Here is a 16,448-nt window from a genome sequence, read left to right on the forward strand (position 1 = left end):
ACGTTTTTTCTGACACGAGACGTTTATGTTCAAGGCCTAACCTTTTCTATGTTATTATTATTATACTTTTCTACATTACAGAGATACCTTCACGAGTTCCTTATATTAAAGATCTGTTAGATTTTCTTAAGTTAGTTTTGCGTACTGGAAAAGCTTACAAAACACTTGTGGAGGAAATGATCAAGACAGTGACACAAGGAACGTTGTTTAAAGCATCAGAAAACAAGAGTATTCCGTCCATAATCAAGTCTGGGATGTATTCTGCCGTGGAAGACATATTTTACCTAAGAGATGTGAATCTTTGTGTAGTTTCTGTTGAGCTCTTTCGCAGTTTCTGTCAGGAAGTCATTGGTCTGGTGCCGTCAGCTGCACATTGTCTTTTGCCCACAGTGACTGCAATAAGTGAGAAAATATCAAACCCCACCACACAGACGTTTGTATGTGATATTTTAAACCTTGCGTTGTCTGGAGGAAGCACTATGGTTGGTGATGAAGGTATTAAGTTGTTTCAAAAAATAGCCACACAATAAAACAAGTGAATTATAGCAGTAAATTTAACATATTTGTGTATATTTGCATTCATTACTGATAAAAACTTTAACCAATGCTTTAGGAGTCTGGCAAGAACTACCGTTTATTCCAACTGATCATGAGTTAGCTGGCAATCTAGTTGAAGAAGACAAACATCTTTCCCCAGTGAAGAATTCCTACCTCGATCCAGAGTCTTACATGGATACATACTTCAGGCTGCTTCGTGCCGAGACCTTCTCGGCCATACAACATGGAATCAAAGAGCTCAAAGATTGTGAACTGGACGAAAGAGATATGAACGTGTACCATAATATCCATTTAGCTGGTTTTGAGATCCAACATGGCCGTTTCTCTCTCGCTGTTCACTTCACTCCAGCTAGAGATGTCAAGAAATGGGAAGCCTCGCCTCAACTCATGTTTGGAAATTTGGTGTGCATCTCGCTGAACCGAAAGTTTGATGATGTCATATGGGCCGTGGTGTCCAATAGAGACACAGATATCTTGAACAAACACAAGATCATCATGTTAGAATTGATAGACGAAAACACCAAGAAAATGAGTCAGATTATAAGTTCCCTTCAAGCTCATGCAGGTAATTGTCAAGTAAATAATTAGCCAAGTGATTTGAATAAGACAACAAAGACCAATAACTAACATGATCTACTTTTCATCAATAAAAAACTGATTAATATCTTGTGAAATCTATTCTACTTTCATCTATTCGACTTGCATCTCTCTTTACTGATCATAAATACGAATTTAAGTTTCAAAGGCATCATTAATTGTTATTATATACAGGTTCTGGAGTCATGGTCGAATCACCGACCTACTACCACTCCATGAGTCCTATCCTGCGAAGTTTAAAAGACTTCGAGATGGAAAACTTTCCTCTTCAACGAGAAATCATCTACGCCCGTGAGACGCCAGGTTTGCCGGATTATCTGAAGCAGGCTGAAACGGTGAACACAAAAGCGATCTACAAAGCTCATGTAAGAAACGGATTAAGAGAGATTTACGATGATATAACAAAGGGTGAAATGAACTTTCGAAAGTTTATAGAAGTTCTAAATATTGATTCCAGCACTTCGTTGGAAGCAAGTCAATGTTTAGCTTTGAAACAAGCTCTCATGAATAGACTAGCCATCATACAAGGTAAAATATCGCATTCAGTTCTCTTTCTTCATATATGATATTAAAAACGAAATATAGATGGGTTTAGATTCACCTAATATCATATTTTACATTAGGGATTAGTTATCGCTTAACACTCCTGCCACGCATGTCGATTGAATGCGCCTTGTTAGATAAGAAGGGTGGATTTTTTCTGATTGTCAGCCCCAAGACCTGGCTTAGGAGTTGAGTGAGGACTTATCACAGGGTTCTATCTTAGGAACTACGCCGCTGCAACAAGTGATCCCATTAGGACATTAACTTAATCTGTAATTACTACATCTACCTTGTTCTTTATATCTAGGTCCACCTGGTTGTGGTAAAACATACATCGGAGTCAAAATCGTTCAGCTGTTGTTAACTCTTTCGCCGAAGCTTAAAAAACCAATCTTATTGTTGACCTACAAGAACCATGCCTTGGACGAGTTCCTGAAACACATGTTGGATTTCTGTTCGATAAACGATCTGGTGAGGATTGGCAGTAGGTCCAAAGAGCCACAGTTAGAAACGTGTAATCTTCAAGCAATCATGAGGTCACTGTCGAGGAACCAGAGTTACGGCAAAGCAATGTACGCAGAAATCCAAGAGACCAAGGACGAGATTCGTGGGGTGGAAACACGGATCAAGGCGCTGTCTTCTCAAGTTGATTCAAGCAGTCATTTGATGAAGAAAAGTTTGATCGCTGAGCTCAGTGAGGAGCAGTTGCAATCACTCCTCGTTGAGGCTGGATGGAGTAAAAGTGGACGCATGGTGTTCAAGTTGGCTTCTAAAAAGCATGTGGACAGATCTTTGGTTGAAGCATTGCTGGCTCTAATTATACGGAACGTTGGATCATTAAAAGATTTCTTAATCTTATTTCTGAACAAAGCAATGGCAAACGACGATCCAAACACCGCAGAATACACACACTGCTTTAATTTGTTCGATAAGGCGCTGAAAGAATGGCTACCTGACAGACAGGAACCCCAGCGGATGAAAGCATTTCAAGCCGAGTACGTTCATCGGATTCGTACGTCAACAATCGATGAAGAAAGCGAAAATGATGGCGCGAGTACTTCAAAAGAGCAAGCTAATGATGGCGATGATGGCGACGATAGCGGTGATGAAGAACACGTCAAAGAATTGCTCGAAACGAGAATGTTCTCGAACTTTAAACAAGGCGATAAATCAAAAGAACGGATGATTCTCTTCACATCATTCAGGAATAACAACGCTAACAAGAAGAACAGCAAGAAGAACAATAATACCACGAGCACTCCGACCACAAAAGATAGAAAGGATGTGTTGATTGATATTTCTGACTACCCTAACGATATGGAAGTCGGTGCGCAAATTCGTTCCGTTAAGAATCTGTGGAATTTGGATAAGATCGAGAGATTGCAATTTCTTTTTTGCATTCTGAACGAGAGGACGTCCAGCACAGCGGAAGAATTTGACGAGCTCATTGAGAAGCTAGTGCTGCTGAAGAAACGAAAGGAAGAAATGGAAATGAGAAAAAGGTTGAAATGCTGTTGCAGAAAAAGATCATCGGTGTGACCATAACTGGAGCATCAATCAATCATGATCTTCTTCATCACATCGGTCCCAGTGTTGTGATTGTCGAGGAAGCCGCCGAAATCCTGGAACCAAGTCTTCTGGCTGCGCTGACGCCATCTTTAGAGCATCTCATTTTAATTGGCGACCACAAACAACTAAGACCGCAAGTTGACACCTATGATCTGCGCAGAAATTTCCAGTTTGACAAGTCCATGATGGAGAGATTGATCGACGCGAAGTTCCCATACAAAACTCTAACCAAACAAAATCGAATGCGTCCTGAATTTTCTGCCCTTCTTAAAGACATCTACCCAAGATTAAAAGACAACCTGTCACTCGTTTTGAAAAACGAGCCTTTGAAATGTATCGCAAAGTCAATGTTCTTCTGGTCTCACCAGGATCCAGAAAAGAAAGATCGCACCTTCACAAATGCCAAGGAAGCAGAACGCATCGTAGCTTTGGTTTTGTATCTTCTGTGGAGCGGCTGTCGTCCCTCCGAAATCACTGTCCTGGCAGCTTATCTCGGACAAACTAAACTTCTCAGAAACCTGATGAAAAAAGCTAAAGCGAAACGCCCTACACTGTTCCAAGAAATTCAGGAAAGTGGTGAAGAGAAAGAAGGATTCATTCAAGTTCAAACCATCGACATGTTCCAGGGTGATGAAAATGAATATGTCCTCGTCTCGCTTGTGCGCTCGAACGACAGAAACAACATTGGATTTTTGAAGGAATTGAATCGGCGATGTGTTGCGCAGTCCAGAGCAAAGTGCGGTATGTATTTCGTTGGAAATATGAATCTACTTATGAACGCAAAGCTATCGTGTTGGGGTACCATGATCAATGGAATGAACCAGCAGGAATGTACTGGAACTACCTTGCCTCTACAGTGCTCTAAACATGCCACATCAAGATGTGATGTGCTGGATGCAGACCAGGCGGAAAGGGTCATCGATAACCCAAAACTCTTGTGTCGGGAAAAGTGTGATGATCTATACCCCTGTCATATTCACAGATGCAAAAGACCATGTCTACCACGACATAACCACGGAAAGTGCGTAGAAATTGTGCTTGATATATTCCCAAAATGCCGCCATCTTGTTAGACGTAAATGCCAAGATGATATTTCCGAATTGCTTTGCAAGAAAGAAGTGGGAACTATCCTGGAGAATTGTGGTCACGAAGTGATGAAGGAATGCCACCAGAGAAACTCTGACATTCTTTGTGATGAGCTGGTTACTGCTATATTTCCTAAATGTGGCCATGAAACAGAAAAGAAATGCTACGTGAACATCGAAGAGATGTCCTGCGAACGTCCGTGCGAGGAATATAACTCATGTGGTATACATCGATGCGTCGACGAGTGTGGCAAACCGCACAGCCATGACAGTTGCCCAAAGATGATCGATTTTAGATTTCCGGGCTGCAACCACCCTTCGCCCACAAAGAAGAAGTGTTCAAAACCAATTGTTGGGCAGTGCAACACAACAGTTCACACAACTGGGTTATGTGGACATCCATTAAAGAAGCTGTGCTATCAGCAAGAATACCCACCATGTACCCATCAGTGCGAGATGAAGAATTCGTGTGGCATACATCGATGTGATAACAAGTGTGGGAAGATTCATGACCACGACAAGTGTCAGAAGTTGATCGACTACAAATTCCCAGGCTGCGATCATCCTTCACCAAAGAAGAAAAGGTGTTCCGAACCGATCTCCTGGAATTGCACGTCTTTGGTGTACTTTAACGGATCTTGTGGGCATCTTCTCCAAAAACAATGTTATCAAAAAAACGCGGACGTAAAATGTACGATTCCCTGTGGAAAAACAAGGAAATGTGGCCATCCTTGCACAAATGTATGCAGAGACGACTGTGAAAAAGGTGATTGCAAACATTGTCTTGATTTGTATACAGAAAAAATGAAGAAATTCCATGAAGATGCCAAGAAAAGAGTAAAAGATCTCGAAGATAAGATCAAGAAGAATCCCTCAACGATATTTTCAATCGATGAGATTTCCTCCACTGGTCCCGACTCGGCAGAATATCAGAAAGTTAACGACAAGGTTGTGAAATTTGTACAGCCAATGCACAACTGGTTTCCTAAAGTCACCAAGATCGAGAAAGTTACCAATTATGAGCTGGAAAAAAAATTCGAAATAGCCAAGTCTAAAGCGTTTGGTGATCATATCGACGAAAATTTCCATGGTACTGATGATAATGGCGTAAGGGGTATAACGAAAGATGGATTCAGAATGCCAGATCCTAATCCACCAACCAACAAACGCGGTATGTATGGTCAAGGAATATACTTTGCGACGGACTCTTCTAAAAGCGCTCAAAAGATTTACACCAAAGGTTCTCAGAAACTTCTTCTTTGTCAAGTGATACTTGGGAAATCTAAGGAAGTTCATCAGGCTGACTATACGTTGAACAAGCAGAGATTAAGATCGGAAAGATGCGATTCTGTGTATGCCCCGCGAGGATCAGCTGTGAAAAACGACGAGTTTGTCATCTTTGATCCAGACCAAGCCCTACCTCAGTACATTATCCATTTCTCCACGACGGGTAAGTCAGTACCACCGTCACCAACACCGCTGACCACTCAACCATTTCTCAGGAAGAAAATGCAGCCATCAAGGGCTGTGAATTTCACGGATCCGTTTCAAATCTATTACAACATCGCCGAGTCCCACTTCAGAAGAATGGCTGCAATGGCGAACCTCCAATCAACGATATCCTCCATCGATATCGTCATCAACAAAGATCTTGAAAGGAAATTCGAAGCTAAAAAAAGCACATTCAAACTGATGGGCATTCCCGATGACGAAATTCTTGCTTACCATGGAACTGATAAAGCTAACATAGATAGCATTCTGAAAACCAACCTGCAATTGAGCTTTGCTCGGAGACAAGCCCATGGCAGAGGAAACTATTTCTCAGAATTTCCCAATGTCAGTCTAGGTTATGGCGATGGCCTGATACTGTGTCGTGTTCTACCCGGTAAAGAATTTGTGGATTCTGGAAGATGCAATATCCCTCCCGGCTACAATTCCAAGAAAGTAATGCCAACAAACCAGCCCGGAGCCCCCCCTGCTAACGCAAGCGGAGCGATGATTATTATTGAATGTTCCGACCAGATTTTGCCTTTCTTTGTTATCCATCGTTGAAATTCCAGCACAATTGCGCTAGGAATCACTAAATCTTAGATGAACAAAAATAACCGAACTGATTCCTCTAAATATGGCTAGTTTATCAAGTATTTGTCTATAATTACATATTATATCAATATCAGATGATGATATATTCAGCGTTCTCACTTCTAAGGAAATTTCCTTAGAAAAGTTTGACTCTATATCGAGGAGAGGGAGGAATATTTAATATATTCTTTTCATAAGCTCTTTGTCTCAACTTATTCAAAGCATCCTTTCCCACAGTAAAAAGTATGCATATCTAAATCGTGAGAACACAGGATATATTAATATAATTCATTAATGTTAAATATATTACTCAAGGGCCAGTTATCCGAAAAGCGTTTAGCCTAAGATAAGCCAACGGTGGATAAGGCTTACATCTTGTGAATGACTGAAACTAAATCTTATTAGATATGTACTTCCATTGAAAATTAAACATTATATCGAAATATTTCACAACAAGCTTTGAACTCCTTCTATAGAATGAATGAATATAAAGTATGAACCCGATAATGTCATGTCAAGAATTGTATTTACAAAAGTAAAAAAACATGTTGATTAAGGGCTGTCTCAGTGTGGTTGAAATTGCAAAAAAATACCGATTGATGCTTAGTGCAGCTGATGCCTTATCTGTATTTTCATTCCAACGCACAAGACGTGCTTTTAGAGGGAGAAGTAAACCCCATAAATTTAGAGCATATAGCAAAGTAATCATCAGTATTTAAAACCTTGCAGAAAAACAACAACAAACAAAAATAGCTTATCACAGACTCGATCACGCAGACAAACACAGACATGAGTAATTTTAGTTTTACCCTAACGCGTGCCACATGCAGTTAACTCAAATAATTAGGTCAATAGCTCGCGCAGCGGTAGGTGTGTTGTTTTTGAACTAGGCTTAGAAATCAGTAAAGGCACTGTTGAAGCTTTCATACAATATTCTGTTTCACATAACAGCAGAAGACAGAACGGGTAAACAGCAGAATAAGGCAGAAAAGTACAAAAAAGGATCTAGTAAGCCCATCAATAGGTACTCAAATTAGCTACGATTTAACATATATTGCTTTTTATACACCACACACGTGCAAAACATGCGCCATTCATGTCATCATAACCCTCGAAATTTTCCCAATAGGCCTGTTGAAACTTCGTTTAAAAAAATGGAATCATGTGTAACACTAGTGGCATGTTGTGCTGTTGGTTCGTCTGGTGTTTTGCACAGAAACATGAAGGGTTTCTAGCACGTGCCGATCTTAAAATGTACAGTAAACAACGACGATATAAAAATAGCTTATCAGATTGTGTGGTGTGGTGTGGTTACATTCAGCAATTACCTGCGAATTGCTGCCTTGTTTGTAATCAACAACAGATGCGTGCGGTTATTATTGTGTTACCAAGCAACAAAGGTGACGATTCTCTGAGTTTGTACACACGTGTGGGCCTGTGGGGGTGGTTTGAACCTTGCGTTTTGGAGAACAGCACAGCATGCATACGAGAACAGCGGAGCGTTCAAAACAATGAAATGCGATATTCATGTTTTTCTTCTGCTCGAGAGTCTTCTGGTGAAATGTAATCAGGGGGATTTAATCTGACCTCATAAAACCATAGAGTGTAATCGGGATTTAAACTGAATATATCTTCGTTGTAAGGACATTATTTTGCGCGTTTGTTATGTACGTGTATCCTTTAATACCCAAACCTTGGATTTCAAATTTTGTGGAAATTAGCATCCTCCTTGCACTAGCTAACTCATAAATCTTTCATGCGATATCATACTGAAATTTATCACACCACATTACCCCGATAATACGAAGGACTGAACTCTTAACTGAAAACAGATGGTTTGACTGTCTGGAGTGTCAAATATGGAAGACGACAAGCTCCACTAATGATTGTTTTCCAAACAAAATTCTCCAAAGATAAAAATGCAAAAGCTACAAATAACGCTATGTTTAATCGTAGCTACTCTCACAAATCGCTTGCTACCTGCAAATTTTCAAGCTAAACATTACCTTGACTACTTTATAGCGCAGATTTTCTCATAAACGAACCCGTTGAGGAGTGCACGATTAGATTAAAAAAGTTTAAAAAACAACAAACAACCATTAAAAAACAGCTTATCACTAGCGGTGTCCCAGACAATAGAAATTATCCGTTAACATAGCTATAATATATCTGCATGCAGATATTCAGACTAGTTGTTAATTAGCGCTTGATTAGATTTTAATCCATCTATATTTTTATTATAATCCTTCATGCAAACTCAAGTTGACAGGGCAAAACAAAATAGAATCAAAGTTCATCGTTGTAGTTTACTTTAAGCTATTAAAGGTTCACTCGAAGTTTGTCAAAAACTTTATAACAATATATACGTAATTAACACGAGTACCACAACTTTATCAACATACATATTCTATACCAGAATTTAAAGTGATAGTGGTAGTTTAGCCAGTGTGGTTCTTTAGCAAAATTAAACTAGTTGAATCAATTGTGGTATAACAACTGCCTAAATAGACAAAACACTTCTCGACGTTTCGACCTGAGGGCCTTCGTCAGGAGAGTTAGTAACACTTCTCGACGTTTCGACCTAAGGGCTTTCGTCAGGAGAGTTAGTATGACTTACTAACTCTCCTGACGAAGGCCCTCAGGTCGAAACGTCGAGAAGTGTTTTGTCTATTTAGGCAGTTGTTATACCACATTTGATGCTAAGTTGTTTGAAGACGCTGCCATGCTGCTCCTTGGTTATATTGGAACCTATCTAGTTGAATCAATGTTTTGTTTTAATAAAACTTTGCACAAATACGTGGATAAACACACGTAGTGTTTATCGATATAACTCATATATCAAGATATTCCAATCCACAGTTATACTAGCGAAGGAAATCATCACCAGTATCAGAGCGAAAACAAAAGGCTAATTTCTGCCCACGTCGTGAAATGTTTAATCGCTATTAAGCGGAACACATTCAAAAATAGATACATCGAGAATAAACATGTCAATAGATAAAGCGGTGAACAGAATTCAAACTATATCAATGTTTTGTCTCTTCTCTGCATGACTTTCACCGATTTGCAGACACTCTGACGAGCGTCTCAACGAAAATAGAACCCAGGCCTGTAAAATACTGTGACGTCAGCGCACAGCAGGCACTCGTGGGCATTGTTAACATAAGGACACCTACAGTTCTGTGGACAGTAAGGTTAAATTATGTTTTAGATCTTAGCATTGATAAGAATCACGACGGCATGGTTTATATGCGCATGCATGCGTGCGTAGTGTCTTCGAACTATGCAAGTAGATCACGTTCAAATGACAAGGTTGGATATAAAGATAGGGGGAATGACTTGCTAATAATGATTCATCAGATGTTTAATGATAGTTAACACGTCAGTCGCAACATGTGGAGCCATAAGGAATTCTTTAAGGTTTTTAAGCACTCATTTATAATCGATGTTTGTCGTTTGGGCATTTAGACTAAGTTTTTTTGGCAAGTTATAGCTACTTTATTCGGATTTTCTTTTGCAGTAATACTGGATCAAGGTTTAGAACTGATAAAGTTAGTTTAGTTTAGGTTTCCTCCTGTAGTAACACTGGATCGATAAGAGATGATCCTTACTGGACCTCTAGGAAGAACAGTTTAGAACTGATAGAGCTATCCAGTATAAATAAAGCTTGTTTAATTTAGGTTTTCTCCTGTAGTAACACTGGATCAATAAGAGATGATCCTTACTGGACCTCTAGGAAGAACAGTTTAGAACTGATAGAGCTATCCAGTATAAACAAAGTTAGTTTAGTTCAGGTTTCCTCCTGCAATAACACTGGATGAATAAGAGATGATCCTTACTGGACCTCTAGGAAGAACAGTTTAGAACTGATAGAGCTACCCAGTATAAACAAAGTTAGTTTAGTTTAGGTTTCCTCCTGCAGTAACACTGGATCAATAAGAGATGATCCTTACTGGACCTCTAGGAAGAACAGTTTAGAACTGATAGAACTATCCAGTATAAATAAAGTTAGTTTAGTTTCGATTTCCTCCTGTGGTGGAACTCGATTGATCTAGATAATGTTACTGGACCTTCATTCATAATAAGAAGTTCCGAAAGTCATTTAAGATAAAGAGAAATTGTACTATATATATACGTTGACCGTTACGAACACAAAAAACACCAGGGGCTAACATGAAGGAGATAAGCCATGGTTAAATTTAGTAGCAAGATGCAAATCATCTGTAACTAATTGCCATGCACATGGCACAATGAAAGACCTAAAAATAAAACTGTGAAAGAAATAATTAATTCTTTTATGGCCGGAAAGGTCATTAAAACCTAACAATGTCAGCAAAAAATATACTCCGTTCAAGAGATTTGTTTACGACTGTTCGAGTGAACTTTATATGGAATGATCAATATTTGCGTTTGAAGTTGATTTCAAAATAGAGTGGAAAATTTATACGTTTCAAATCTATAAAACATATACTCTCTTTATCAGAGACTTGTTTACGATTGTTCGAGGAATTTTATATAGAATTCAATGATTATTGCTTGTGTCTGAAGTTGATTAAAATAAAGTGGAAAATTTATACGTTTCAAACCGTATGGCATAATCATTACTTTTGTTGTATAGTTGTGTCCGGAATTGACTTGAAATATTCTGCAGTTGTTCTACATCATAACAATTACATTCACACATCTTGTTTATTCCAAATTTTCTTTTTGTTTTATTTTAAGCTTGTCAGCTGATCGATCGTGTTTTTTTACAAATGTCACAATGTCAATGAGTTCCGTACAACATGAGATCATCGCCAAAAGGATTGCCAACATTATTTATTTATATATATTTACACTGACATCGTGAGAGCCGACCTTCACTTAAAACAGAAAAGAGTATTGAATTGAAATAAAAGATTTTTTTACATTCAGCGTTTTATTGAGTTCTAAATATTCTATGTGATCTTGGCTAGTAAAGGTCAATTCTATATTTATATATACATGCAAGAACAATGATAGGTCTATTAAAGACGTGTAGCTATATAATTATACCCCCTTTATCCTTCCTCATGTGAAAGTCGAACGTTTTAAAATGAGGGAACCTTTTATATATAACAAAATACCAAGAATAGCCCAAGGAACATTTTGAACAACATCTCTAAAGTTCTTTGGTGTAAAATTCGTTTAGGAATGGACAAATTACAAAGTGTCTGAGGTTCTAAACTTCCTTGTTTTGAGAGAGTGCTACTTACAAAGAAATATGTCGCTTGCGTCATGCACTACAAATATTTTATGCATTTTGAACAAAAATGGAAGTTAATAACGCGAAGAATTAGAGGAGAATTATTTTTAGTAATTCAGACGTTCATTTATATCCGCTGTAAAAAATAAGTTAGCTAAAGGCCCATTTACACTATATATGCGATTTGTCGTATACGATCCTTACCCTGGCGTATGTGAACGTATGAACACGGTACAAACGTGATACTTTAAATTCGACCCCTGAACAAAATTGAATGAAGATTGTAGCCTTTGTGGCATCTTTTACATCCGTCAGAATGATAATTGCATACAACTCATTGTGTAGCCTAAATAGGCCTTAACAGGAGTCAGTTGTATAAAAAGGCCGTTATAGTTAAATTTTAACTGTGTTTAACGATAGAATAGGCCAAACAGAATCGCATATGTTGTAGTCTAAATACGATCTAAATATACGTGAAATGTAGTTAAGAGTTTTAAACAATCTGTGCCTTGTGTGGGTTTATAAAACATCACTTAACCGATATACGATGTTCTCAAAACTTCACATAGAACAATATGTTATTTATTTTTAGTTTAACTGCGGTTATCCATATATATAATCACTTCCTCTGCACTGCATATACGTCAAACGTTAGTAAGTTGTTGAAAGTTTGGATTTATCATGAAAACAACTTGTTTGTATGAAACAGTAGATTGAAGTTAACAAGCATTAAGTTTCACTAAACGTCAAAAAGCTTTGGAAGACAGAGACTGTCGGAACAATAACAAATGTCGATCACAAGTACGTATTTCTGAGATATTAGCTGACCTCTTGTATATCACATGTTTTTAATAAACCTTGCATGCATCCTGTTTGGGTAAAACACACCTTGGCAAGGCACTTCTTCGCTACATGATTAATAAAAACTCGCGCAATATCTCGAGTGCCAGCAGGAAACATCATTCCTGTTGAATATCAAGAATGATTTATCACAACCATAGAAAGACAGAACTGCCATAATATCCCAGCTTGTTTGTCCTCCAGGAGCGAATTTCCCGACACATTTTTCACCTGTACGAAATATTTGCAGTCATATGAACAATTAATTATAGCCATCGCATAACAGAGAGCGCTCATTATTTTGATTAGCAATTAATATCACTTTTTCCCCCTTGCAAAGGAGAACTAATGTCAGTCAGTAAGCAAATGAAACTATCCATCATTGCCTCTTTTCAACCTAACTACCAACGATAAATCTAAAACCCTGTTCACACTACACTCAATTTATTGGCATGGCAAGGGCTAAAAAATTGGCACCCGTATCTAATTCTATTAGTGCTCAGGCTACCAAATACAAAGGCCGAGCACGGATGACGATGATACAAGTAGCCATTCTAGTAGGTCTGCCCGACTCTGCCGTGGCAATGAATAGAGTGTAGTGTGAACAGAGTTATAAGTTATGAACAATTCGATTAATTGGTTTCTTACACGACCTAAAAAGCAAGCAGTGTGCGCGATCAAGCAGTATTATAATCATCATTGAATCTGGCAAATTTAATATCAAAAAACAATACGTATACACTTTCAGACGGATATCTAAATACGTTAGTCGTTGACCGGTAATTTTCTATAGTACAGAAATACATTTTGGCCTTAAACCAAGGATGGAAAAGGCTGCGACTAATACGCTATAAATACATATCCTGTGCAAGGTTGATGAAACCACATAATGAGATTATAATCGATAGGATTTATAATCTAACCCTCCTTTCTCTTATGCCGGCAACCTGCTCAATGTATCGCAGAAAAGCCGTGTGAAAAATACCATTCAATACACGCGAAGGTTGTCGGATTGTTCTAGATGTTATCATAGTAGACAAGAAAACCGAGGTTGTTTGCCAGACTCAGAAACATTTCAAGTCCCTTGCATGTTGTTTTCTAAGGTGACGTAATTTCTGACAGACCACATGGAACGAAGAATGTGTGAGTGCGTTTGTTTTCACCGGCAAACGACGCTCTGATGCCATTTATAGATATCAGACAAAGTATCAACATCTGCAAGAAATTTACGGAAAAACAGGTCTACGCATGCTTTGGTCAGACCAGACAATGTCGTCATGTTAGCGGCCACCTTATTTGGCACCATAGTTACCACCACAAAAACTCTAACCGTTCCATAATGTAAAACGCATGTCGTTTACGCTAGTAGCGACTTGAACGTAAATTGCTGTGCTGACATTGAATGTGGGTATGTTATTATAAGTTATTATCATAACGAGAACGATTATAGCGCATTTAAACGGAGAGCTGTGAACGTAGGCAGACAATGGGCAAATATCGTGGGAACTTATATTTGCGCACTGAGAATTTTAAAGAACCGATCAATTTGCCTCGCGCGTTCACACAAGGAAATAACGAGCTGACGGATGAAGCACCGCTGACCGTTTCATTTCCCGTGTGAACGAAGCCCAGTAATAAAAAAAATGGCTGGGAATTGGAACACGAATTCCTAGAAATCACGGCCTGTTAATGCCCAGTGGGATGATGGGATTCAAAATAATTCCCATTCTTAGAAACTTAAGCGACGTTGTATCTCGTTAGAATTAATGTGTTTGTGATTGTGGTCAAATGCAGGAGGACACTTTTGAGTATGCATCTAGTCTCTCTCTTCATCCCATATATAGTATTGCAAAACATCGTAATACTAAAACTATAAAAAGAATTGTCCTTATTTTCCCTGGCTTGGCGTTGTGTTGCATATTTTTCAAACCACGTTAAGTTTGAACAGATCTAGTTTATGAAAACTGCAGTCACGGGTTCTGCTGCCTCTTGCCTTCTCATCCGTTTTACGTTAAATGATACTTGCTTTTAGATCATATTCTGGGATCGAATTATCCCCTGAGTCACGTCTTGGTTTAGAGAAAGCTACGTGCCCCAGCCCCCATGTCCGTCTAACAGAAACTCTTTGAAAGTTGAATCGAAAACCATGCATGAACAAGGGTATTATTTCATGAAATCATGTTCGAAATAGGAAACACCACGCAGTACTCTCTGGGTTCACTCTGCCGAACACGCTTTCGACAACAACAAAAAGAAACCAGCACTTTACAGTAGTTTAGCTCAAAGATGGTGGCGAAGGTTGTATCGTTCCTGTTCCCATAGAGATCACAGGTTGAGCCAGCCGAGACTTATCAAATTCTATCACCGTGACTTATGACATAATACCAAGCAGCGATACGGTTATCGTACAAACTTCCAGACACACGGTCTTTGCTCTGGGCGTCGAAATTCTTGCAGTCCACCTTATCGGCCAACACTTATCTAATCCAGCTTTACCATCATTCCGGGTTGGATGGAGGAAACTGCTGTACCAGGCGAAGCTTCGAAAATTCTACACGATAACATCTGTTTATCACGTAATTTCCTATTTCAAAAGATATAATCGTTTCGCGAAACTGCTATATCCACATGGTTCGCATACCAACATTAAATAGCTACACATAATAATAGTATAGAGCACTTGAACATGAGCTGTGAGCACTCTATAAACCTTTTCATAACTACTTCAGATGCTGCCTTATTTGGATAATGTGGGCAAAACATGCCGTGTTTTGTAGAAGGCAAACAACAACACTATTACTAACACTCAACACTCTTAGTTTAATAATAATATTCAAACTACAAACAAGTCGTAAAATGGAAGTGTATAAATTTCTAATGATGTTCACAATATGGTGCTCTATAGGTTTCGTTGCTATGGGTATTGTGAAGAATAGGGAACTATCACAAGTTATAAAATATCTGCATCACTGCTGTGGTCCTGGTGTCTTTGTGTAGAAGTAATGTCTTTGTCGTGTGTAGCAGGTCTTCCTTGCCACGTTGATACTATTTTAAATGCGAGTTTGCTATTTTGAGATATGCGATATTACGCTTGAGAATTTGTAGGTGGAAAACATCAACTAAAAATACATGTGGAAATTTGGCAATAACTTTCAGATGAACGATTTTTACATCGAAGTCTGTGGTTGTCCGGAATCTTTGTGTTTATGTATGTTTTACAGTTTCACACCTTCCTTAGAGCGACAAATGTTCACTAATTTTGCCAAAGATGCAATGTTAGGGCGACTGTTGAACCCTCGAACACTTTATACATCGCTAATATAACATATTAAAGATATTTTTGCCTTGTAAGTCGAAATGAACAGTCGTAAACAACAAAGATATCTCTGCTGGGCGCGAGCAACGATCAAGGACGATAGCGGAGAACTGATAGGACTGAATCATGGCACTGCGACCGGAGTCACGAAGTCAAATTTGGCGAATGAACTAAACTCTAACTGCGAACATAACAAATCCTTATCGGCCATGCATCGTCGTTTGTTATGCAATTTTCGAAAAAAATTTCCATATTGTCACTGTCTTCGGAACAGATGGCACTACTGTGCGCTATAAATAACCTTTGAAAACACTTTCAAATATCACATAATGCGCAAGATGGCCCAAAGGGACCCCAATATCAACGCTGCTCTTCAATTACGATGCCGAGCTTAAACCAAGCCGACTTGAATTAGTGCTGTGAACAATAGATGCGAACATAACAGAGTCTGTAGACGCGGAAACTCAAATTGAGCATAACTACCACTGTCGACAAAGAATTAAAAAAAACATGATATTACAAAGCGCGTTTATTTCTGAGTTATAATTATAGACAACGAATAGGATTTTACATTTTTTCATCTCCCAACATCATGAAGAGATGTCCGGCATTGATAAAGATTGCGATTCCATCG

At 38.6% G+C, this 16,448-nt stretch overlaps 1 protein-coding gene across 1 annotated transcript; it reads left to right on the top strand.

The window, feature by feature from the left end:
- The first annotated feature begins 73 nt into the window (after window positions 1–73).
- On the top strand, window positions 74–6,782 carry LOC114535894 (NFX1-type zinc finger-containing protein 1-like). Its single transcript, XM_028557233.1, has 5 exons — window positions 74–495; window positions 614–1,123; window positions 1,330–1,683; window positions 2,006–2,478; window positions 3,219–6,782. The coding sequence occupies exons 1-5, from the start codon at window positions 177–179 to the stop codon at window positions 6,402–6,404; spliced, it is 4,842 nt and encodes a 1,613-aa protein (XP_028413034.1). The 5' UTR covers window positions 74–176; the 3' UTR covers window positions 6,405–6,782.
- Window positions 6,783–16,448: the final 9,666 nt, after the last annotated feature.

This window comes from Dendronephthya gigantea, unplaced genomic scaffold (assembly GCF_004324835.1).
Source record: "Dendronephthya gigantea isolate DGI-Jeju-01 unplaced genomic scaffold, DenGig_1.0 000002F, whole genome shotgun sequence".
NCBI lineage: Eukaryota > Metazoa > Cnidaria > Anthozoa > Malacalcyonacea > Nephtheidae > Dendronephthya > Dendronephthya gigantea.

Bases quoted from the DNA above. Each gene is read 5' to 3' on its own strand.
- LOC114535894 (XM_028557233.1), top strand. From the start codon at position 177: ATGATCAAGACAGTGACACAAGGAACGTTGTTTAAAGCATCAGAAAAC. The intron at 1,124-1,329 runs GTAATTGTCAAG...TATTATATACAG, and splicing joins TTCCCTTCAAGCTCATGCAG to GTTCTGGAGTCATGGTCGAA. The intron at 1,684-2,005 runs GTAAAATATCGC...CTTTATATCTAG, and splicing joins TAGACTAGCCATCATACAAG to GTCCACCTGGTTGTGGTAAA.